The sequence below is a fragment of the Photinus pyralis genome, unplaced genomic scaffold (assembly GCF_008802855.1).
Source record: "Photinus pyralis isolate 1611_PpyrPB1 unplaced genomic scaffold, Ppyr1.3 Ppyr1.4_LG2, whole genome shotgun sequence".
NCBI lineage: Eukaryota > Metazoa > Arthropoda > Insecta > Coleoptera > Lampyridae > Photinus > Photinus pyralis.
This window is the reverse complement of record NW_022170403.1, coordinates 49,921,088-49,944,805: the sequence shown is the minus strand read 5'-3', so window position 1 is coordinate 49,944,805 and position 23,718 is coordinate 49,921,088. Positions and strand designations below refer to the sequence as shown.

General features: G+C 35.2%; 3 protein-coding genes across 3 annotated transcripts; 2 read left to right on the top strand and 1 right to left on the bottom strand.

The window, feature by feature from the left end:
- Positions 1 to 3,776: 3,776 nt before the first annotated feature.
- LOC116164411 (FAST kinase domain-containing protein 4) lies at positions 3,777 to 6,683 on the top strand. Its single transcript, XM_031478588.1, has 6 exons — positions 3,777 to 4,267; positions 4,312 to 4,539; positions 4,711 to 4,978; positions 5,644 to 6,165; positions 6,213 to 6,282; positions 6,331 to 6,683. The coding sequence occupies exons 1-6, from the start codon at positions 3,926 to 3,928 to the stop codon at positions 6,533 to 6,535; spliced, it is 1,635 nt and encodes a 544-aa protein (XP_031334448.1). The 5' UTR covers positions 3,777 to 3,925; the 3' UTR covers positions 6,536 to 6,683.
- A 2,593-nt stretch (positions 6,684 to 9,276) lies between these two features.
- LOC116163764 (POC1 centriolar protein homolog B) lies at positions 9,277 to 10,987 on the top strand. Its single transcript, XM_031477867.1, has 5 exons — positions 9,277 to 9,426; positions 9,486 to 9,960; positions 10,011 to 10,221; positions 10,305 to 10,627; positions 10,678 to 10,987. The coding sequence occupies exons 2-5, from the start codon at positions 9,604 to 9,606 to the stop codon at positions 10,756 to 10,758; spliced, it is 972 nt and encodes a 323-aa protein (XP_031333727.1). The 5' UTR covers positions 9,277 to 9,426; positions 9,486 to 9,603; the 3' UTR covers positions 10,759 to 10,987.
- Positions 10,988 to 16,966: 5,979 nt separating this feature from the next.
- On the bottom strand, positions 16,967 to 20,866 carry LOC116164712 (regucalcin-like). The gene is made up of 6 exons (XM_031478920.1): positions 20,737 to 20,866; positions 19,067 to 19,236; positions 17,745 to 17,948; positions 17,479 to 17,691; positions 17,246 to 17,424; positions 16,967 to 17,198 (listed from the first exon to the last, which is right to left on the bottom strand). Exons 2-6 carry the CDS (start codon positions 19,227 to 19,229, stop codon positions 17,031 to 17,033), a joined length of 927 nt encoding a protein of 308 aa, XP_031334780.1. The 5' UTR covers positions 19,230 to 19,236; positions 20,737 to 20,866; the 3' UTR covers positions 16,967 to 17,030.
- Between the last annotated feature and the right edge of the window lie 2,852 nt (positions 20,867 to 23,718).

The window sequence follows — 23,718 nt, the reverse complement described above, 5'->3', positions numbered from 1 at the left end:
TTGTCTTAATTCACATCGTCGAGGACGTCGCCCACTAAAAAAGTAAACAAACTGGAATCGCACAGCAGCGCCATATTTAAAGTATCATTTCCCATTCTCCACTAATAAAAAGCACGTTTAATTTGTTTGAAAATAAACCTGGATTGTTTAAATTACGTGATGCCATTAAAATTGAAATTGTGCTTGCATATAAATTGATTAATTTATACAGATTACGGATTTTTTGTCTTGAAATGACATCGCCGCTTGGTTTTTAAATTAATGTGACAATAGTGCATAGTACCAACCTTGGTACCAACCTTAGACTATTCTTTCCTTCTCTAAGGTACCAACCACAGAACAGTAATATTGTACCAACCAAATCAATTATGATTATTGATTATGCACCGCCAACGGCGCCAACCTTGTCCCCTTAAAAGGTGGGTTCATAGCTCTCCGTTCATCCGTTGCGTCGATCCGTCAAACGCATAGTACATTTTGTTAAGGTTCATAGCAATCCGTCCACATTGTACATTTGCAACGTATAACCATAACCTAAATTTTATTTTGTACTATACCCTCCATGATTTTCAGTATGTAAAAATGATACGAAAGTAAAAACACGTTGCTATCTGATTATTACTGTGAAGAACGAATAGGCGAATACTGTTAACGTACCAAACACAAACATAACCTCACTCTTGTTAAAAACGGACCAACGGAAACGTAAATGTTCAACTTCAACCAACTTTTCCGTCGTAAACGGACGACGTACGATTTAAAAATTTGCTGTCTTCTGATTGGCTAACGGACAAACGGAAACGTATGAACGGAAAGCTATGAACTTACCTTTACAGAAATAAAACAGTCCTATAATGGCGTGCTCCAAAAGTAGTAGAAAGGAAACCTTTGATTATATAATCAAAGATTCATATTGATTATAACATGATTGTATTATAATGATTATATCATTCATACGACATTGAGCCAATCAAAACTTCCACTTTCCTTAGATACCAATGCATTAATAAGCGATTATACCCTTGACGACGTGATATAATCGATTTGGTGTTTTCGCTATGTCATTTAAAGTCATAAATCTAGTATACACTATATTTGATGACAATAACAATAACTGTCAAAATAAAATTCTATTCATTATATAATCCTGTCGAATACCACTCGAGCATTACAAAATAATTTTTATACTACCTCGTAACTCGACGAATAATCCGTTGAAACACCACTCGACCTTCGGTCTCGTGGTGTTTCGGATCATTCGTCTCGTTATTCGGTAGTATAATCGATTATTTTGTATGCTCTTGTGATATTATAATTGAATATTTCCCTCATATGTCATAAATGCCATATGAGGTGTGCAATTATCGCTCAATTACAGCGATAATTGCACTGTAGAAAGCGAAAGAGCCCTGCGATAATTGCACTGTCCATATCCATGGCAACTGGCAACTCCTTTGGACACTTTCATAATAATTATGTCGACAATTTATAAGTAGGTAGGTACGTCAGTTTGACAAGTAATGCTTGTTCGGGAAATATTCCCCTAAATTATACTCGTGCATCAAAATAAACCTGATAATTTTTTATTCAAGCATGTTGTCAGTAAAAAACTGCATTCGGTCATTTTCATATTTGTTTAAAAGAGCCCTCCACCTTCGGTGTCGGGCTCTTTCGCCAAAATATGAAAATAAACTCATGCAGTTTTTAGACAACATGCTTTCAAAAAAATTATCGGTAATTTTGATGCACTTGTGCAATTACCTACGATTATACACACTACTGTATAATCAATGGTATATCATACTACATAGATATAACTGATCAATAGTATTCGTAATTATTATGACGTTTTCTAATGGCGCGCAGTTTTTTATTCCCCTGCGATTTAAAATTTGGTTCTTTGCAAAACCAAAACATCGATGTATTACGTGAGGAACGTCGCCCCATTAGAATTATTAAGCGGCTTCGCCCTGCTTGTAGACAGGCTTCGCCGCCTCATCTCGCCTCCATACGTTATACGGCACATTGCTAGCTTCTCCTGCATGTCAGTTTTGTCTCAACCTGTTACGAAGCCTTAATTCTGCAGAGAGTGGTAAATTATTAAAAAGTGAATCTATTTCAGATGTCTGATTTAGGGAAGACAATGAGCTTCTCTGTGTCGCCGAAAAAAATAAAAAGCATTCCAGATATGATTAGATACGCGAAAAAACGATTATAAATCGAAAACGGAATTTTTGATTCGGAAGTTCATACTTATACCACTTAAAGCACAGCATATCCTTCTTTAAACCATTGTCCAGCGCTTTGTTACAGACACATCTATACCCATTAGTTCGATGTCCACCAAGCGATTCTGGTGGGAATTGTTTTTGGCAATGTGCATTTTGACGTTTTAGTTTGAGTCTCCAAAGAAAAAAAACTTTTGTGTTTTAAATAGAGAATGTACAGTACCATACCTACTTTATTGAATTAATTGAAACTTTTTCCGATCTCTCTATTTGTTACTAAAATATTTCAACAATGTATTTTTCTCAAAATATCGCATCAGAATATGCATCAACTTCAAAAACTACACAACTTTGCCAATTTAACCGAATCTGTAAGATAATAATAACAAAGATAGCTTACTTAATTTAAGACACCCTGTATACATCAATGGGGCTACGTATTTGATTTCGACCGTTCTACGCAGATACCGAAGACCAGCGATTTTCATAACGAAGCTAGTAGCGGAAGTTAACGGGAATGGCGATGGCATCGATAGGGCCATTTTGATGTTTTCTTATGTACATGTAATTTATCATTTTACTAGTTGTTTTATCTCAATTGAATGTACCTATACATACACCGTGTTTTAAAGTGTTTTTGTACTAAATTGATTTATCATGTTTTCCACTTGCATTTATGATGTCTCGTGCGGTTTGTTTTTAGCGCATTTCCACAAAAAAAAATAAATGCGTTATTGTGGCTACTTGGTCCGTCCGTCCGTCTGTCCGTCCGGCCATCCGTTGGGACGCTACTAGTTCTTTATCTTAAGAGCTATTGTTCTACTTTTTTCGCTATTTGGTTCGTTATGGTGTCGAGGCTCGCACCAAGGACGGAATTATTTTTCTGGGTTTATTGCTAAGAAAGTTATGTAAAAAAAAAACCAAAAAACAATTTTTTACATGTTTGATACATAGGCTCTTGGAATAAAGGAAAATCTAACACCAGTTTCAAAATTTGGTTTTGCGCATGCGCAGTGCCAACTTTTTTTATTTATGGAAGTATTTAAACGATATTTGATACATAGGCACTTGGAATAAAGGAAAATCAAGCGTCTGTTTCAAAATTTGGTTTTGCGCATGCGCAGTGCCAACTTTTTTATTTATGGAAGCATTTAAATGAAACTTGATACATAGGCACTTGGAATAAAGGAAAATCTTACGCCAGTTTCAACATTTGGTTTTGCGCATGCGCAGTGCCAAATTTTTTCATCTATGGAAGCATTTAATTGAAATTTGATACATAGGCGGTTGGAAAAAAGGAAAATTAGTTTCAAAATTTATGTTTGCGCATACGCAGTACCAACTGTCTTATTTATTCCATTTTTAGAAATGGTTTTCGCATACAATCTACTAAAGGCAGTTTTTTGTTTATTTATTTTAAAGGGCTAAGCTGGCAAAAATTCGAATCTCGTTGGCTTTCAATACGTACTTGTGCCGATGAAGCACTCTGTATGCTATTTAGTTGAATTGAACCGGAGAAGTTCTATTGATTTGCACGTGGTAGTTCTCGTGTATAAAAATGAAACATTTCCCCGAAAGGGCGAAATAGGTTAGAAAGTTAATATATCTCATATCTTGTATTTTGACGTTAATTTATTACATAATTGTATAATAAATAAAGCTTGCTCTAGGCGCTAGTTTAGCAACCCGTGTAGAAGATGTTTAAAGTTACACGAACTCTTTCGCAGTACACAAAATCAAGTACTGTCCAGTTGTTCCATCTTAGCAAATTTTCCTCGGCCCCAATAAGTGCTGCTATCCGAAATGTAGAACTAGATAGGGAAATAGAAATTAAGAAACAGCAAAGTGACATACCACAAACTTTAAAACCAAATAAAGAAACTAATGGTTTAGTTGCGGCCGCCTTCGCATCTTTGAAAGATAATACAGTTAACATCAGTTCAAGTTTTACTGATGAAAGTATTGGAAAAGCGACTACAGTCGGAGAACTATTATCAATAGCAGATGAAAGTGGTATTTCACGGAAACGGGCACTTAAGGTAACATTGAACAGAATTTAATTGTTACTGACTGGTGTGTTTAGGTAGTATCTCTTCTTGCTGAGTGGTCATCAATGGGAAAAGTCGAATTGTCCGATTTCAATACAGATCCTCGATTTATTAAATTGTGTAAGATTTTAACGAAACGGATTGGTCCAAGAAAATCGTTTGTCACTCCACGAAATGAAGATTTATCGACAATTATTAATATTACTGCTGATGATGAAGCTGCTAAACTTATCACCTCAATCTCGTTGCCTCAAACAGTGAAGGTAGGAGCACTTTTAAATTTTCAACACTGAAAATAAGTACGTTTACTTTTAATATTCCATTTAAACTTTCAAAAAGTTTGTGAAGTACGTTACACTGAAACATTAACAGAAACTAATGTTTTAAAATAGAACATGTAATAAACGACGTTTCATTAATCATTCATTTTGCAGGTAATGACGATGCTTGCCTCTAAGAAGCGTCGATCAACTCCACTTTTACGTTCGTTAGCTTATAATATAGCAGGAAATTTGGATCATTTAGATTTAAAACAGTGCAGCGATCTATTGTACAGTAGTGCAGTTTTAAATTTTATTGATGAGAATATGTTAGAGAAGATTTGCTCTGATATTGGTATAGCAATTCAAGGAAACACAAAGGGAAGTGCTGTTATTGGTTCAATTTTAACGAGCTTGGGACATTTACAATATAAATCAACAGGTAAGTTATTAAATGTACGTGAATAGTTTGATCATCTTTAGAAAATAAAGGTTATAGATGTGACTCAGTTCTCAATAACCATTTTACTTTGGAATATTTTTATTGTAAAATTAGGTGACCATTTCACTATGTCTGTCAGGTAACAATGATAGTATATTTCTATAAAAAGTTTATTTTTGAAAAGAAAAACAACAAAAAACAAAAATTATTTTCATTTTTTTGGTGATGCTGTTAGATTTTATTGAGAAGGCTGAAGGTAGACAATCAGTCTGTTATTAAGCGGCAGAGCAAAGTGATGCAAGCTTTTAAGAGGAGGCGTTGGTGTTTGTCTATTGTGAACACAATAAATGGCAAACACTTTACTGATTCCGTTCAAATTTTGCTCGAAATTTTGTGTAATAAACCTATTGAAAATGGATTACATCTTAAAATAGCTTTATAATTAAAGACCTAGAAGACAAAGACAAATAAATGTAAACTAATATCAGGCAATGTTCCTTTAGGAAAATGCGCTAAAAAATATATACCTAATGAAAAAATAAAATATCATTTCCACATAAAAATGTAAGGTATGTATGTGTAAAACAAAAATGTTACTTCTTGCCTGTTTATGGTAATGTTTCTTTTTTTCTTATTATTTCTGATTCCATTGTGATTTGTTTCAGATATTCTTGATGCTTTAGCAGATTGGATATTGAAAAATAATAAAATCTGTAGAATTCAGGACATATGTTCATTGTTTATTACACTCGGCGGTCTGAGTTATAGTCCATCCAACATAGAACAACTAAACGAAGTGTCAATCCCCCAATTACAAGAAGCCGAAATCAGCAAACCTGTTACATGGTTGAATTTTGTATGGTCATTGGTTGTGCTAAACTTGGCAAAGACAGAACATATTTCGTCAGTGCTAACAGAACAGTTTACATCTAAAATCCATCAAGATCGCATGTCGAGTGTACCGATATATTTAAAACTATTAAATATTGATAATGCGAGTAAATTGTTAGTAAAGGACTACAAAGGTCCCACTTTGTCTAAAAGTTCTGCTCTCAAACGCAACGAGGTTTCAAGATCGAAAGAGAAATTAGTTATGGTTAATGCTCTGCAAGATACGATCAGTAATTTACTGAATCCGAAAACCCATTTAAAGACAAATATTTATTCTGACATGGGATTTTATATTGGTATCTATGTTACCAATAATTGCGCTCTTTACATTGTGTTCTTCCAGATGCTGAGGTGAGGTTGGACGCTAAATGCAACCCTTTACCGATCGATTCAGAGGACAGTAACTGTATTCAGTAAGAATGTTATTTTATGTACTGCATTCATCAAAATGTTACTTACAGAGTGGCAGTTGTTGCACTAGATTTTCACGATATGTGCAGGGGGCGTGTGGAACCTAACGGTCATAACGTCCTTTGTTTCAGATTATTAGAAGCGAAAGGTTATCGAATACTACCTATAGTGTATACAGACTTTAATCCAAAGGATAAATTGGTAAACCGAGTGAAATATCTTGAAGCCAGTTTGAAGAGATTAGTGTTACATTAAATGACATCCCACGTTTAGACATTTTTCTGTATAGCGTATTCAATCGTCACTAATACAAGATGCTATGTATTGGGCACACTGTTTCATTTTTGTTTTTGATTGTTTCAAATTGTATATAAAGTAATAAATAAAAAGAATTACAAAAGTTTTCACAGTAATGGGCAACCACACTTTTACCAGAAGTACCTATAGTGAAAATGTTGCGATAATATTTCCACAAGTAAGAGAGGGAATGTGGGAACGGGAGCGGGGTATGCATATCAATGCGGCGGTTCGCATGTCTTAATGTGGTACGTCTGCGAAATAATTTTGGTTTACATCGTGCACTATTTTTCCTGCGTGAATACATTTTTGGTTTTGTTATTAGTTTTTGTTAAATAGTTAGTTAATTGTGTATATTGGTTTGAAACAGTGTATTAATTTTAAGTGTCCATATTATTTTCATCCTGGGTCTATGTAAAAACAAAATAGGCAAGACATGATCATGTAGATAGAAAATGATAAAAAGATGATCAGCATATAGCCATAAAGCAATTAGCAGTTTATGCACGTATGCTTCATTGTACGTTCTTTTAACAATACCTACTATACTGGGTGGTGCCTAGAGCGACTCAGCATAGGGATTTCAATGGTAATTCCTTTATAGTCAATTATAAGCTCCCTTAATTATTTTAGAGCAAAAGTCTAAATGTGTTTTTTTTTAGAGAAAAAAATACTTACTGCATCTGTTCATACTATTATGTACTTATAATTTTCCGATTTTTAAAACCGTAGAAATCGACAAAATAAAAAGGTTCATTTTACAATTAATCAGATATGCCTTGGAATTACTTAAAAAAACAGCGATCACGTTCCATTATTTGCCTTTCACGTATATTAAATTTATAAGCGTTTGTAAATTAGTTAATCATAAAATTATTTATCATGTATTTAAATGAATAGAAAGTGGAAATGTTAAAGCTGTTTTATGACCGCCAAGTAACGTCTTTATTTAGTGTGAAGCACCCCAATCGGCCGATTCCAAGCAGTACCACAGTAGACAGAATTGTGCGCAAGTTTGAAAGAACAGGCACAGTGTTAAATATCTGCAATTGCAATAACGTTCAAAATATCCGTAAAAGCTATCAGGAGAACGACAATACATTCAACGTTTTGGCTGCAGTAGCGGAAAATTCGAATATAACTTTAAGAACAATTCTTCCTCAAGTCAAATTCTTTTTTTTTTCAATTAGGTTTGTAGGTAGTCTGGTTCCGGAAAATGATAAACAAATAGTATCTGATGTAGATGCAGCATTTCATTCTCTAAAAAAACATTACCCAATAGACGCTTTTCCTGGCGTCGATTAGTTGAAACAGAATTAAATATGAAAATCGTTCGACGTCAAACGATAACTGACATGCGATGCGCTTGTAGTTTGTTATAAAGATTCCAAAGCATCACTGATTTATAAAAATGTAATTTTTTATTTTGCCGATTCCTACAGTTTTGAAAAAGGTAAATAGGTTATAACTAAACGGATGAGCAGATGCAGTATTTTTTTCTCTAAAAAAACGTATTTAGACTTTTGCTCTAAAATAATTAGGGGAGCTAGTAATTGACTATAAAGAAATTACCATTGAAATCCCTATGCTGCGTCGCGCAAGGCACCACCCTGTATATAGTCATTGTAACAACTTATAGAATAAAAAAATTTCAATAGGTACTACAAATGAATATGTGTCCATTTCTTCATCTCCGATTGGTAGAAATAGCGAAAGGGTTTCCTCATCATCTGACGAATAATACATACATTTTAGACTCGCCAGGAGAGAATGCCAGTCACAGATATGTCGGTCTTCAATCGTGTGATGGTGTAATATACAAAATCCTATATAAATCATTGTAAAGCTTTTAGACATAAAAAATACCAAGCTTAGTTTCAACCGTCGCGGTCGTTTTGTTGTCATTTTATATCGTGCTTCGCGTCCCATTTGAAATAAGAATGACAGATGTCATTCGAATGCGTAATATCCATTTCACTTTATCAACTCTTGAGGTTAAGTGATCACTTTATCTACCCTCACGGTTAAAGAGTAACAGAGCGACTATAGGGCCTACTCATTCAAACCACTCGATTTTAACGTCTTAATAAAATTTAAAAAATTGAATTTCAATTTGACTCAAAGCCGCCACAGAGCACAGACACACACACGTAAGTACATATCCTTCGGTGTTTAGATCAGTCCAATTCTGTACCTTGAAATAACTTTAGTAACTTGCTAATAGTGAAGGTAATAATTGCTATAGATGAGCAACATTTGTTAAAAGTGGTATTCTGTACGTACTGACAAACTTAGCGGTGTTGTCTAAAATTTTAACAATCAATTGCTTGACCCTAGCAATAGGTAAAGTACTGTTGTTAAGTCTTATCAAGCGTATATCACCCGTTCAATTATGGCAGGTGGATGGTTTGAATACAAATTTTTAAACGCTGCTGAAGATTCAATTCTTTCCATAATTCATCTAGTTTTTTAATATAGTTTGGAGCAGTTTTTTTCATGAACTAACATGGCATTTTTAGAGCGCATTTTCCAATGAAGTTGGGTGCGCTATTGCAGCCACTTTCTCTGTCCGAGGCCAGTGGTCAAATTGTGCCCACTGCCGATTCAATAATAATGTTTGTTTTTTCTTTTTTTCTCTTTCCCATAGTAAAATAGCAAAATTTTTTAGGGTGTACGACACTGTTGGCTTTTATTCTCCACCGGACGGACCTTTGTAACTTTGATGAAAAAATATATGGTCGAAGTTTTGTAATGTATGAGTAAGTGTATAAATCACGGACCTCTTAAAAAAAGAGGTCCGTGGTGTATATCCATCGTCTACGCTTGAATCTACGGCAGTAGTTCAAAATGTATCAAAAAGAGTGGTAGGTAGTTTCGTTAACAGAAATAGTTCACCATTTTATTTTAGACCAAAAGGTGCTGCTGTTACCAAGGTTACGAACTAACCTTAAATTGATTTTTAAATTTCAACGGTTTTCTTCAAAGTAGAGTGGCAAAGACATTTTATTCAACGTAAAAATATAAAAATGTCAGAAATATCAGTGAGTAACAACGATCCCGCTCTTGAACATCGATTAAAAGGACACAAGAAACAAGTTATTGATGTATCTTTTAACCCCAAGAATAACCAAATAGCTAGCTGTAGTAGCGATCATTCTATAATAGTGTGGAATTTGGCGAAAAATATGCGTTGTTATGCATTTAAAGGTCATACAGATGTAGTAACGTGTGTTAATTTTGCGTCAAACGGTCACTTGATAGCATCTTCCTCCCAAGATCGCACAGTTCGATTATGGATACCGACAATAACAGGAGGCAGTACAGATTTTCAAGCTCATACTGCAGCAGTCAGAACAGTTTCCTTTTCACCCAAAGATGATCAGGTGGATAGCTTTGATTAACTTATGCTTATTTTTAACGGATGTTTTTCTAGTTACTGAGTGGGTCTAATGATAAATCGCTGAAATTGTGGAACGTTCAAATGAAACAATTTTTAAGTTCTTTCTTGGGCCATACAAATTGGGTGCGGTCTGCAAAGTTTTCTCCAGATGGCCATATCATCGCATCCTGTTCTGATGATAAAACGTTAAGGATTTGGGATGCTTCTACTACTCAACCTATACACACATTCACTTTGGGAAAAGGTAACATACTACTCAACTTGATATACCTTTTGATCTATCAGTAAGTGCTCACTTTGCAAGAATTTAATTATTGTGTCCTTTAGGCAGTGGAACCTGTGTTGATTTCCACCGTGGCGGTAATTCAATCGCTTTGGCCACGAGTAGTGGTAGTGTTCGTGTTTATGATATACGCAACAACAAACTGCAACAGCACTATGTACTACATGATAATGCTACAAGCGTGACCTGGCATCCAGGTGCGAATTATTTCCTCTCAACAGGTTTAGACGGAACCATCAAAATCGTTGATGCTTTAGAGGGCCGACCATTGTACACATTGGAAGGTCACGATGGTGGTATCAATTCTGCATGTTTTAATGAAGGCGGTGATCTATTTGCTACTGGTGGCTTGGATCGTCATGTTTTGGTAAGAAAGGCTGTTGTTTCTCGAACAAGGTTCATTGAATGTTGTATTAGGTGTGGAGGACAAAGTTTCTAACTACAGATTCTTCGCCAACTTGTTCAACATCATCAGTCGGTCGTGTATGTGGTGAATAGGTTTATCATGTATTGACAAGGACTGTTCTGTGCCTAAATCTGTATAGATTAGTCATAAGCACACATATTTTCAACTTAAATAACAGTTGCTCTAACTAAGAGGTAATGTGATATATGCCAGAAAAAAACAAATTTTTTTGGAGATGTAGGTCCGTTGGGCAGCTGATGTTTTGTAATTAGAGACCGGATTTCATGCTCTTATGCATTACATAAATATTGTTTTGGGGTTTTTGTGTATATTTAAGATGGATTAGCATTTTATTCATTTTTTGGCCCATTTTTATTACAAAACAAGTTTCCAGTGGTACTAATTGCAACAATTATATTTTTATTTCTAAATTATAAACAAATAATAAATCAAATAAAATACAAATTAGAAACAGAACAAAAGAAAACAATAAAAATAGAAAAAAATAAAAAGAAAAAAAACAAAAAGGAAAAAGGAATAAAAAAATAAATGATATACCAAAAAAATATGGCGCCCAAGTTTGTTAAATGATAAAACGTCAGCATTAATTTATAATGCAAGCAAATTTTCAAGTTCAACAAATGAGATGACGAATGTTGGCTGGGGAAAATGTTAGTAATAGGCGCACAAATTTTAAGATGGATCACTTGGAACAATACTGAATCATTAATTGTTTTATAATACAGGATATGTTTAAAAAGTTTGAATGAAAAAAGTTGCAATAATTTTTTGTGCATAATAGCGTCAAAAATGGACATATATATTATATATGTGCATTTTTGACGTGTTTTCATGCATATAAGTCCGGTCCCTATTTATAATATAGAGGCTTTCATTATGGTATGTATTTAATTTTAATCTTCATTCCAGTATAATAGTAATAAGTGTAGGCTGCATAAAATTCACGCACATTAAATATTTATTATTACTAAATGGTTTAAGATAGACATACCATGGCGAACTTTTCTTAGGAAATTAAATTATCTACAATTTATGTTCCATAATGTCTCTTTTTACGTTTCAAATGTGTTTACAGCCAAGTGTTCATGATCATAATATTCATAAGAAAATGCCATTAGAATCAATAGTGCAAATGTGATACACTATTCCTACCTGTCACTTCTGCTGGGTATTGCATCCTCAGTAGTGTTATTGATTAATGATGATGATCCTCGCATTTGATGAACCAAGACTGTGTATTTGTATTGACAAACACTTTTAAAATTCCCAAAACTATGATAAAGCACATTTCAAACACCGCATTCAAAACTGCGTAATTTACTAACACCCAGGATTTAGGCTTTAACTTTACACCACAGTAATGGAGAAGTGAATTTGTCATGGCAATGTATAAAAATGGTCACCGGAATGGCTATTCCTTCCAGAAGCTAACCAGCATAAATTTGAAATCAAAGAGTGGCACTTTAGCGAAAGTCAAAAGCAGAGCCCCCTTGCGGTAGTTGTAATATACTAGGGAGTAAAAATGTACAACCATCTACCTGACGTGCATAAGGCCTGGTGTGACACAAAATTTACAATGGTAGTGTGGTAATATTTATTAGAGCATTCCTTATACACAGTGGACGAGTTTCTAACTTTAACAACTAATTAGTTTTTTCTTACTTCGTCATCTACAGTTTCAGCCCTGTATTTTTTAATCAAAAATAAATGATCTACCTATGAAAATGAAATTCACAAATTATGACTTCTAGAATGGCTTTAAGCTTGCTGAGTAATCGATGCAGGAATAACTTGATAATACGAACCTAATGCTGAAAACCGGAAGACTGCTGTATTTCGTTGTCGAGATTACGATCGATTTACAAAAGAAGACATTGTAAATTATCATTTACATTCGGATGCTATTGCGCATGTGCGGTGTTCTACTTACGGTGCAAAATATATCTACTTTTGTTAGGAAGGTTGGCACAGATTCCCTTTATTGAAGGTAAATGGGAGACTATATCTATGTATATATGATCTAAGAGTAGCTTACTTTAATATAGGTTCTAACGGGCGATCAAAAATGAGTTGCTGTCGAGTCGGCTTTGGAAGTTCAAGTTAAGTACGATTTGCCATGTAAACAAAAATTCCAAAGGCGACTCGACAGCAACTCATTTTTGATCGCATGGTATATATAATACGTAACGTATCATGATAGTTGTGCCAAAAAAGCAGACGTTATAAATCTAGAAAAAGGTGAAGTTTTGTGCAACGCGTGCTCTACTACCGATGCAATTGATTCAAATGACAATGTAAGTAATTGTAATAGTAAATCCCCAATTCAGCTATTAACACAATTACTAGCTGCAAAAGACGTAATAATTGCTTCTAAAGATGAGCTAATTACATCTTTAAAGCAACAAATTATCTTACTAGAAAGTCAAAATAGCAGCCTGTTTAACAAGGATAATGTAAACGTTCAGAAATTATCGGTTACCCAAGGTGACAAACATACAATACCCACACGCGTATCTATACCTGCAGCATATCAACAGCCTAAAAACGCTAATAAGACCAAAAATGCGAATAGCATCAAACCCAAAACCTCAACAAATCTTAATTATGCAGCTATACTCGCTAATAAACAAAAGGAAAAAATCACCGAATTAGTAAATCTTGCTAAAACAGAAGTTGTCAAAACTAGCTCCATACAGGCGGTTCCAGTAGTATCAAACGCTAATGAAACTACGGATTCGGAAGTACAACTTGTCAGTAACAAGGAAAGCAAGTGGACAGAAGTGGTCACAAAAAAACGGAATAACCCACGCAAAATTCTCGTCACAGGAGAATCACACATTGAGGCAATACAGGCAGCCCCTAAAAAAGCTTATCTGTTTGTCTCAAGGATGCATCCAAATACAACACCTGAGCAGGTCATAAATCACCTGAAGCCAACCTTTCCGGAGGTGAAATGTGAGGATATTATTTTGCCTAGCACGGAATATTACAAGTCGTTTAAGGTTACGATCGACCTAGTAAATTATGAGCACGCCCTTAATGCAAAAATATGGCCATATGGTGCAACAGTAACTCGTTTTTTTTTTCAAAAGACAGAGCACTTCAAGCCCAACATAACACGTGAAGTCATAAATAGTAGCTCTTCAATGCAAACAACAGCGAGTGTGAATGAAACTAAACTAAATGGCTTTAAAGTGATGCATTTGAACATTCAATCACTTACCAATAAATTGTCTGTCCTTGAATTAGTAACTGCAGAACTTAATCCAGATTTTCTTTGCCTTACCGAAACTTGGCTTAACAAGGAATCAATTGAAGCGATCTCGGTGGAGGGCTACGATATTGTTTCCGCATTTACTCGAGATACACATATCCATGGAGGCTCAATGATACTAGCAAAAAAAACATTTAAGTGCGCACCCTGTGCTCAATTAAATAAGTGTAACGTGGAATTGCACTTTGAATCATCGTCCACCATTGCGGCAATTAACGGGAAGAAAATATGCTTTCTCACAATATATAGACCGCCGAACGGAAATGTTGAATTGTTCTTCACCAATATAGCTTATCTCTTAAGTATTGCTAATACAGTTAGTGATTACACTATTCTGTGTGGCGACTTCAACATAAATTTGTTTTCGTGTTCCATTGAAACCAGGATGCTTTTAGACTTATTTGATTCTTTTAATCTAACAAATAAAAACAGTACTGCTACAAGAATTCATGTTAATATTAACAATGTAATCTCGAAATCGGCGATAGATTATTTGGTAACTTCGATCCCCACCAATTATTATGCCTATACAACAACTAATCCACACTTATCCGATCACTTTGCTAATGTGATCGTGATATCACAGCATTTTCTTGCGCAAAGTAATGACAAAAAAGAGACCAAAGTGTGTACATCTCGCGTAACCACTAATAACAATTTAGACAACTTCAAATCAACCCTTGCACTTGTGAACTGGGAGAATGTATGGGAGTGCGATGATGTAGACTCGGCTTTTCAATTATTTTTTGAGACAATTCTATGGTTATTCAATCTTATATGTCCCGTTATAACCAAAGTGGTAACAACCAGAAGTACTGGGCAAGGACCAAGGTGGTTTACATCCGAATTAGCAATTGCTAGGAACGATCTAAAACACCACTTCTCGCAACTAAAATCTTGTGATTCCCAGTGCGTGTTCAAACACTACAACTTAAAAAAGCGAAGATATAAGCAACAAGTTAAACATTAAGCTAAACGCACATACTATCAAAAGGTTATATCAGACTCACAGAATAAACCCAAAACCCTGTGGACAATGGTGAATCGTGAAACTGGGCGAAATCGTGAAAAAAGTAGAATTGCACTAAATCATGAAAATACACTAATAACTCACACACAGCAAATTTCTAACTTATTTGGAACATACTTTTCAACAATAGCTTTGGACCTGACCAATAAGCACTTTGACAAAAACACGACATGCTCTGTTACACTAGACAACAGAATTAGTCAATCAATCTACGTCTATCCAATAACACAACACGAACTAAATCGTACATTGGATTCCCTAAAAAACACCTCGTCATCAGGAGAAGACGGTATCTCTGTGAAAATCTTGCGACACATTTGGACGTCCATTGCACCTGTCATACTACATCTATATAACAAATCATTAGCCTGTGGAACTTTCCCCGGCTCACTAAAAACTGCTCGTGTAATTGTGTTATACAAGAAGGGGGATCCGACAAGTATTGAAAATTACAGACCAATATCATTGTTGAGTATTTTCTCCAAGCTCTTGGAAAAAATTATCTCCAATCGATTAACATCATTTATAAATAAATTTAAAATCTTGCCAGCCTGTCAGCATGGCTTTCGGTCAGGGATGTCTACTGAAAGCGCAGCGTTCGATCTACTAACACATCTGTACACAGAACTAGACAAAAGGAAACTGATCAACGTTCTACTGTTTGACATCAGTCGTGCCTTTGATACCATCCAAACAGAATGTATCTGTTATAAACTCGAACATCTGGGTGTTAGGGGACCGTTGCTCGCGTGGATAAGATCTTTCTTGACGGGAAGACAACTATACGTGGACATAGAAAATGTGCCATCTAGGACGTTTGAAGTATCTTTGGGTGTTCCTCAAGGATCAGTGCTTGGTCCTCTGCTATTTTTGTTATACTGTGCTGACCTTCCAAAGTTCGTAAAAATTAGTAAATTGGTAGGTTTCGCTGATGATACTACAATTGTGGTCTCGGCCGATACCTCAAATGATTTACTTACTTTAACCAATCTTGCCATGAAGGAATTTAAAAACTGGTGTTGTGTAAATAAACTTGTTTTAAATGTTGAAAAGACCGTATGTCTCCAGTTTGGGAAGATGAGGCCATCAAATGAAACCAATATAAGACTTAGTGCAAAGTTTTTGGGTATTTTTATTGACGATGAGTTATCGTGGCGCCAACAAATAGACCATGTTTGTAAAAAACTTAACAAGACTTTTTATGTGCTGTTAAACTTAAAATCGAGTTTAGATCAAAACGCTCTACTCACAATATACTATGCTCTGGCATACCCCATCTAGCATACGGTGTAATAGCATGGGGTGCAGCTGGGGAGTGTAGTAGAGTATTTACATTACAAAAAAGACTTGTTCGACTAATATTTAATATTAAGCCCCTAACTTCACATAAAAACACTTTTATTGCCATCAAAATGCTTACATTTCCAAGCATTTATATTTATAAGTCAAGCATGTTTGTCCATAAAAATCCTAAATACTTTACCCAATTGAATGCTAATCATGACTATAAGACAAGAAACTCTGATATCCTCACTATTCCCGTTCACCGTACGACCAAATTCGAAAAAGGACCATTGTACAATTGCATAAAAATATATAATTCCCTTCCATCTACTATTAAAAATTTGAAAAGCGACATGGCATTTAAAACGGCACTAAAAAGTTTTTTAGTGCACAATTGTTTCTATAAAACAAGCGATTTGTATACACTGTGATTTATATTGACCAACTGTGATACGACATATTTTTAATGTGTTTTTTAATGTGTTTTTTAACGTGTTTTTAATGTGTTTTTGTTAATATTAGTGACTATGTCTATGTCAATGTATATTGATCACAGGCAATAAATATATTATTATTATTATTATTATTAATACAATAAGAATGCTTGCGTGGTCGTGCTGCTGGTGACTGCCCGCGGCCGGCGCATGCACTGAACAAATGCGCTAAAGATACTCGTCCTAGATAAAAAACCTTTTGATTTATTCATATTTTATTCGCCGATAGTATAACAAAATACAAAAGTCACATGAAATGTTTCATAGCTTCACTTTAACTCCCGCGAAACCTTTGACGCCTAAACCTGTTACTCTGTAGACGTGCCCATTAACTAAACTTTTGTCAAAAGAACTGTCGTCAAGCTGAAGACCAGCAGATGTTACATACAGTTCATCCAAATTCGGCCCGCCAAATGCAACAGAGGTGACCTGACTCCAAAGGTAATTAATGTAATACACAAAGTTACTTAATTTACCTGAGGATCTGGTATTTTTACGGTATCCAGTAACACTTCCGGTTGTTGGGTACTGATTTTAATAATTCGCTGTCCTTGGAAAACGGCAACCCATAAATTACCCTCCTCATCAATTGTTTGACCATCTGGATATCCAGGCACTTCATGCTTTTCAAAAGTAAATAATGGCCGTTGATTGCCTGAAAAATATTCATTTAACAAAAAATAGTGGAATATATTTAAATAGTGTTTACTGATGGATAATGTAGAAGCATCATAATCGTACTCGTCTACTCTTCTTTTTCCCGAATCAATATAATACATTTTCTTCAAATCATTACTCCACGCGAGCCCATTTGCTATAGCTATGTTGCTCTCGTGCATTTTTACCTTTTTATCAGCCCCTAAATGATATAAACTGCCAGTGACCGGTCCTACGGGGAGACCAGCGTCAATAGCCATTGTACCTAAAGAATTCGAGCTAGAATTATTATAATTTGGTTGTCGACTTCAGTTATACCTGTCCATAGATTGCCAAGAGGATCTGCTTTGCCATCATTGAGTCTGTTATTTTTAATGTGTGGTTCGACATTAACAATAGCTTCTATGCTTGTAGGTGCAGCACTAACGCCATCCCATGTAAGAATGGCTATTTCACGTTCCAAACTGACTACAAAACGGCCAGGGGATCCAGCAAGGGGAATAATGAAAGAAACCAGTTTATCTGAAATGGCATCAACTTCAGTTTATGTGCAGATGGATTAAATTCTCACGCCATTCTTTAGCTAATCTAATGCTATTCTACCCTTCGTACTCAGTTCAATAAGCTGTAGGAGGGAAAATAGATAGCAGCATTAATCGTTTAGCTTGAGAAAGTACCACCGACTGAAGAAACTGAAGAATTGCGATTTACTTCATCTGCATTAGAGACTCAGTGTTCTGTGCAGTAAGGTGGAAAAATATAGGCATAGTATAGGTATTCGAATTAAATTCGATGGCAGTTTCCCAAGTTTGTTTCTTGAACCTTCCTCCACAAGGCTTTGACCAATTCGCCTCTAAGTCAAAATCCTTGTTCTCGAAGATCCTGAATTACTTCAATTATGTAACGTATTTAACATAATATCCACACACACACACAAGCTTCAAAATTCCAATGTTAAACAGATAAAAAAGCTATCTTGTGATTTGTCAAGCAGGGTATAATCTAAGATCCCACATAGTCAACCTTCGCCCCACGAGTGAATTACATTTTTTAGCCATCTTAATATGTAACCAAACTTTATTCATTGAACCAAACACATTGCAAATGGTTGCCTAAAAAATTAGGTAATTTCTGTCTGCGTCTACCACATGGAAAGATCGCATGCGCCGCACTCTCATACATTGATGCGTACACCACGAGCAACGTCCTTCCCTTTCACACGGTAAACGCGTGAGAGAGTGTGTGAAAGAGAACGACGCAGCGTAACAGCCGCTCGTTGAGTAGACATCGAATGTAAGTCTCCTCTCCATGTAATGGAAGCAGACAGAAATTTTAATTAAGGATATAAGGATAGTCTTGACTTAATTTTTTAGGCAACTCTTTTGCAGTGTGTTTGTTTACATATAAAAATAAAGATTACTAAAAAAGATGTATTTCACTCAGTAAACAGATGAGCAAAGGTTGACCGTATGTGGGATCTTTTACTAATACCAAAGAGTATATATACTCTTGGCTAATACTACCCTTATCTAAATACAAGTACCTACTATGCACGGTCTACGTAGGTATATAGCTATAGGTACTTTTCAGTATGTAATGTAAAAACAGTTACGTGTGATAGTTTGAACAATTATTCTTACCTACTTTACAAAACGTGTATTTTTTCTGAGAAGGTACATATTTATGAAAAGTTTTCTCTACGGTGTCGACGAAATATAAGGTCTGAGTTTCATGATCCCAGTGAGGACCTTCTCCAACTGTATACTTGCCAAGTTCTGCAATTTTTTCAACAACTGGCGCCATAGTTTTTCTGAAATATTACAGATTAAATTTCATCAACAAATCAAGGAGGGTGTCGAAATTAGTTTAAGTAAGTTATCTTATAGTACCTATAAATTTTCGCCCAACAGGTGTAATATTATAATATATGACCCATCCCATAAAAATTCCGCGCTATCATGAGATATCGGGACCAAAATGTGGTTTGCAGTTAATAATTATTGCTTATGAATTATTGACGCATGTTGTGGCAACGCGCCGCATGCAGATGCGGCAGCAAACTAAAACGTGCTGCACCCTCATTGGTCAAAACGGTCAATCGACGAGAGCGTGTAGTATACCTGGCCGCAAAGGTTTAAAAGCAGACTTCCGAACTCCTGCTTCGACGGCGCTTCAAGAAACTCTCCGCCTGCGGAACCAGTTCGCCTTGCCAGCTCGACCTCGCGCCACGCTCCACCAGCGAGAAGACCCGCATCCGCGCTCACTCCGACGACAGCGCTCGCCACGGGCACTTCAACTACCATTTTGTATATATTGTGAAATAGGTATATATTCCATAAAACGCAACATGTCGCCCGCTAAACATGTTGACACAGATGATGCATTTATTTATTTGCGTTAAAATATTGAAATGATGGATCAGACAATTTCCTTTAACTTGAACTATACACACTCGTTGGACTTGGCGCAAACCAATAAAGTATGGATAGGTAAGTACGGTTTATTATAAGATGTACCTAGAAATTATTGGTGCATCTTTGTTTAATTTATTTTTAGCGCATTTTTGCAAATGTATATTTGTAAAAAGGTTTCTTAGAGTTCGAATTGCGATCTCTCTTTTTCCGTGTCTCTCAAGCTATGAGACACTTCTGTTGTAACTGACTTTTACAATAACAACTCTTTAGTAATAACAATTTCAAATGTTAATCAGGTTACTTAATTTAAACACGATTTGAGAGTTCATATACCTAACACTGAAATATGTTGATTTGGGAGATACAAGGATACAACTAGTGACAGTTCTTCATACGAGTATAAAAAATAATGGTCTTTGGTTTATGTTTTACCTATAATACCTATGGTGCTATTGTTACAAATGAATATGATTACTAAAGATTGCGAGTATCTACTATTCCTGTTCTCCACGACTTTAATTGAAATCATCAAGGAAGTGATAACCTATGAACCACGAACTTTAACAAGTTAGATAGGTGGGGACCAAATTTCATATTGAAGTTTTTTTAAATTTGAACACCTTATATCCATGTAGAAAAGTGTATCACTTTTGCGCCAAAAAATTGGTACCTATACCTAACGAATGGTCATTTGGATATAGAGGTACCTATATAGTACATACAATCTTATCTCTATACACAGTCTGATCAAAAATATATATCTTTCTACAAAAAGAATCAAATTTGAACTATAATTTATTATCTATTAATTACATACCTACTGCAATAATTCCTACTTGCTATTAACTAATTAATAGGTACTACACTATTGCGTAATCAATGCATTGTGTACTTACAGCTTAGAAAAAGCGTCTCAAACCAACACTGTACTTCCAATAAGAGTTACCAAGGCAGTGAATTGAATACGGTGATACTGTAGGAATTTGTGTACATACGTTACTTGATAATTGAAACATGTTGCATCATCATACATCCGATTAAGAAATTATATATAGTTTCTTCTTTTTTAAAGCAACAACTATTTTCATTTACTGAGATACCTAATTAATTATAGAATCCGTTTGTTGATAACAATAATTATAGACTGTTATTACCCAAATATATATTTAACGTTTAAAGAAAGAATTTGTTACTTAGTGACATGTAAAATTTAAAAGCGATATGTTATTAAAAGTTGAAACATAAACATTGAGTGAGTTTACTCAAAACATAGACTCTGCATTACTGTATTATCGCTGAACTATTTTGCGCCCAACCAAACCAAATTAAGTTAATCTTTTGTACATTTTTGGATCGATATAATAAAATATAGATTTTGAAGCGACCATAATGCAAAAGCATCCAATTGCTCACCAGAAAGGTACGACGTAGATACTTTATTCCTTGAAAGTCGTTTAAAAAAATAAAACAAATAAAATGAGTTCGATAAAATGAGTGTCTGCCGCACCCTTAACATACTAAAGTAACTCACCCAAGCGCGCGTATAATTATTATTCTAACACCTCCCCTCACATTCGAATTCGCTATATTAACACAACGCGAAATTTTAAACGAGATTTAACATCACCGTACACTCCTGATGGCCAGGTCTTGGCAATGATTTCATGAAAACGTCAGCTGCCATGTGACGCGACGCCAGGTCCTTGAACGTTCCATTTTGCATCTGTTTTCTGATAGAATGGTAGCGAATGTCGATGTGTTTCGAGCGTGAAACATTGGGTTCTTCAACAACTTTTGATGGCCCCTATGTTGTCCTTGTACACAACAATTTCGCCAAGGTGGTGTAGTCCTAACTTGGCCATGAATGATTTGAAGCAGGATGCAGCCTCTGACATTCTCATGCACTCCGCCTCCGTTGAGGATAGAGCTACGGTCTTCTGCTTTCTAGATTCCCATGCGCGGTTTGACCCATCATGAAAACGTGCAGAGTAGACTTCATATCGACGTTGTCTTGGTTTTAGTAGTAGTAGATCACCAGTGTTTGCGGGTGGAACAGACCCGTTAGGAAGACCGAGCGAATTAATACTGCTGTTGCAATAATTAGTTATTAGAAATTTGTCCGTAAGGAAATTGGCAATGATAACCCGTATGCTCACCGTTTCTGCGCCTGCGCGCACCGATTTCAGACGGTCGCGTGCCATGCACAGAGCGTACCGGTACCGGCAACCGCTCGTTTACAATGTTGCAGAAGAGCATCTTGGGTCGGAGGCATCATATCGGGATTGTGAATTCGATGATAAAATCTTTCTTTCCGGAGAGCGTTGGTTGTATCTGCCCCACCGTGGTCGTGGGGTATATTTTTTCAATATGATACACGTTTCCGAGATGCCGCCCATATAGTCGTTAAATATTTTTTATGAAAATGACATTCAATTGTGATTTAAAAGAAATTGCACAAAACATGAAAACACTCATTTTATTTTTAAGAAGTAGGTACATACTCTAAGAACAATAATCAACTACAGTTGTACCCTTCTCCTGCAAATTGGTCAATAAGGGAGAGGCAGCTCGTGATGATTCAATAGAAATTAATACCAGCTTTCTAAATTGGGATCGACTTAAATTATTGAAAAATTATTCAAGTTTAGAAAAACTTCTCTCGCCACTAGCGGCGGACACTGAAAATTTAAACATTGGTTTGAGAAAATGAACTAATTAGGTTGTTTTAACCCCAATATTTTATAAACATCCAAAGATTTCATAGAAAAGGATATCATATACATATACAGGGTGAAAATGTTGTCTGGAACACTGAATATTATCTTCAAAACGTTTTTTTTAAATCCAAGATTATAAAAAGCTTGCTACCACGCACAAATTTGTGGTCAGTGACGTAGGTACTTCTGCATGATCAGGGGATTATTATTTTTTTAATGGGATAGTTTTCATTACATACTCTTAGAGTAGATATACTTTTTTGAATATAGCAAATAAATAAAAATAAAATAAATTGATTATATTATACATAATCAAATTGAAGAGAAAAAGAGAGAAAAAAATGTCACAGCAATTTATTGTATCAAAAATCGTTAACTTACGTAAACCTACATGCTAAAAAATTATTTATAGTGGCATGCGTCTACTGAGGCGTCTACAGAACTAAGAGAGTCACTCTTTTTTAATGGACAGCACTATTTTTTGGTGAGGTATTATTAAAGAATGAACTTTTTTTTAATATAACAAAAAACCAAACCAGATCAAGGTAGTAACATTATGAAATTAATTACGAGTATAATTAACTATTTTCCTTAATTTGAGATTTTCTCTTAAATTTGATTATGTAGTACAATAATTTTTTTGTGTTGCTATATTCAAAAAAGTGTACTCTTTAAGAATATGTAATGAAAACTAGCAGTTACTATTTAAAAAAATATGCCCTTTTGACCATGCAGTCACTGATCACAAATTTAAAGTACGTAGATTTTGGTAGCAAAATGTTTGCAACTGTAGATACCATAGAAAACTGCTTTAAAAAAATGTTGTTTTAAAGATATATTCAGTGTTTTAGAAAGCTATGTTGCGGTAATCTCAAGTCAAGTGTTATCCAATATATAACAGAATATATATAACTTCTATTTGTAGGTAGGTAGAACAAAGATTCGAAATTTTCTTTTCTAAACTATAACTCAAACCAGTGCAATCAACACATGTAACGGCCTTTTGTGAAACTTGCCGCTTCAGCTTTTACTAGTGTTCTGGTGGTTAAAAAATCACTGCTTTTGCCGCCCCTCTACGGTGCCGCCTGATCGCGGCCGCATCTCTGCATCATTATAGCACTGCATGGCGCTGGGTGGTAGTAAGTATTTCAGGACTTTTCT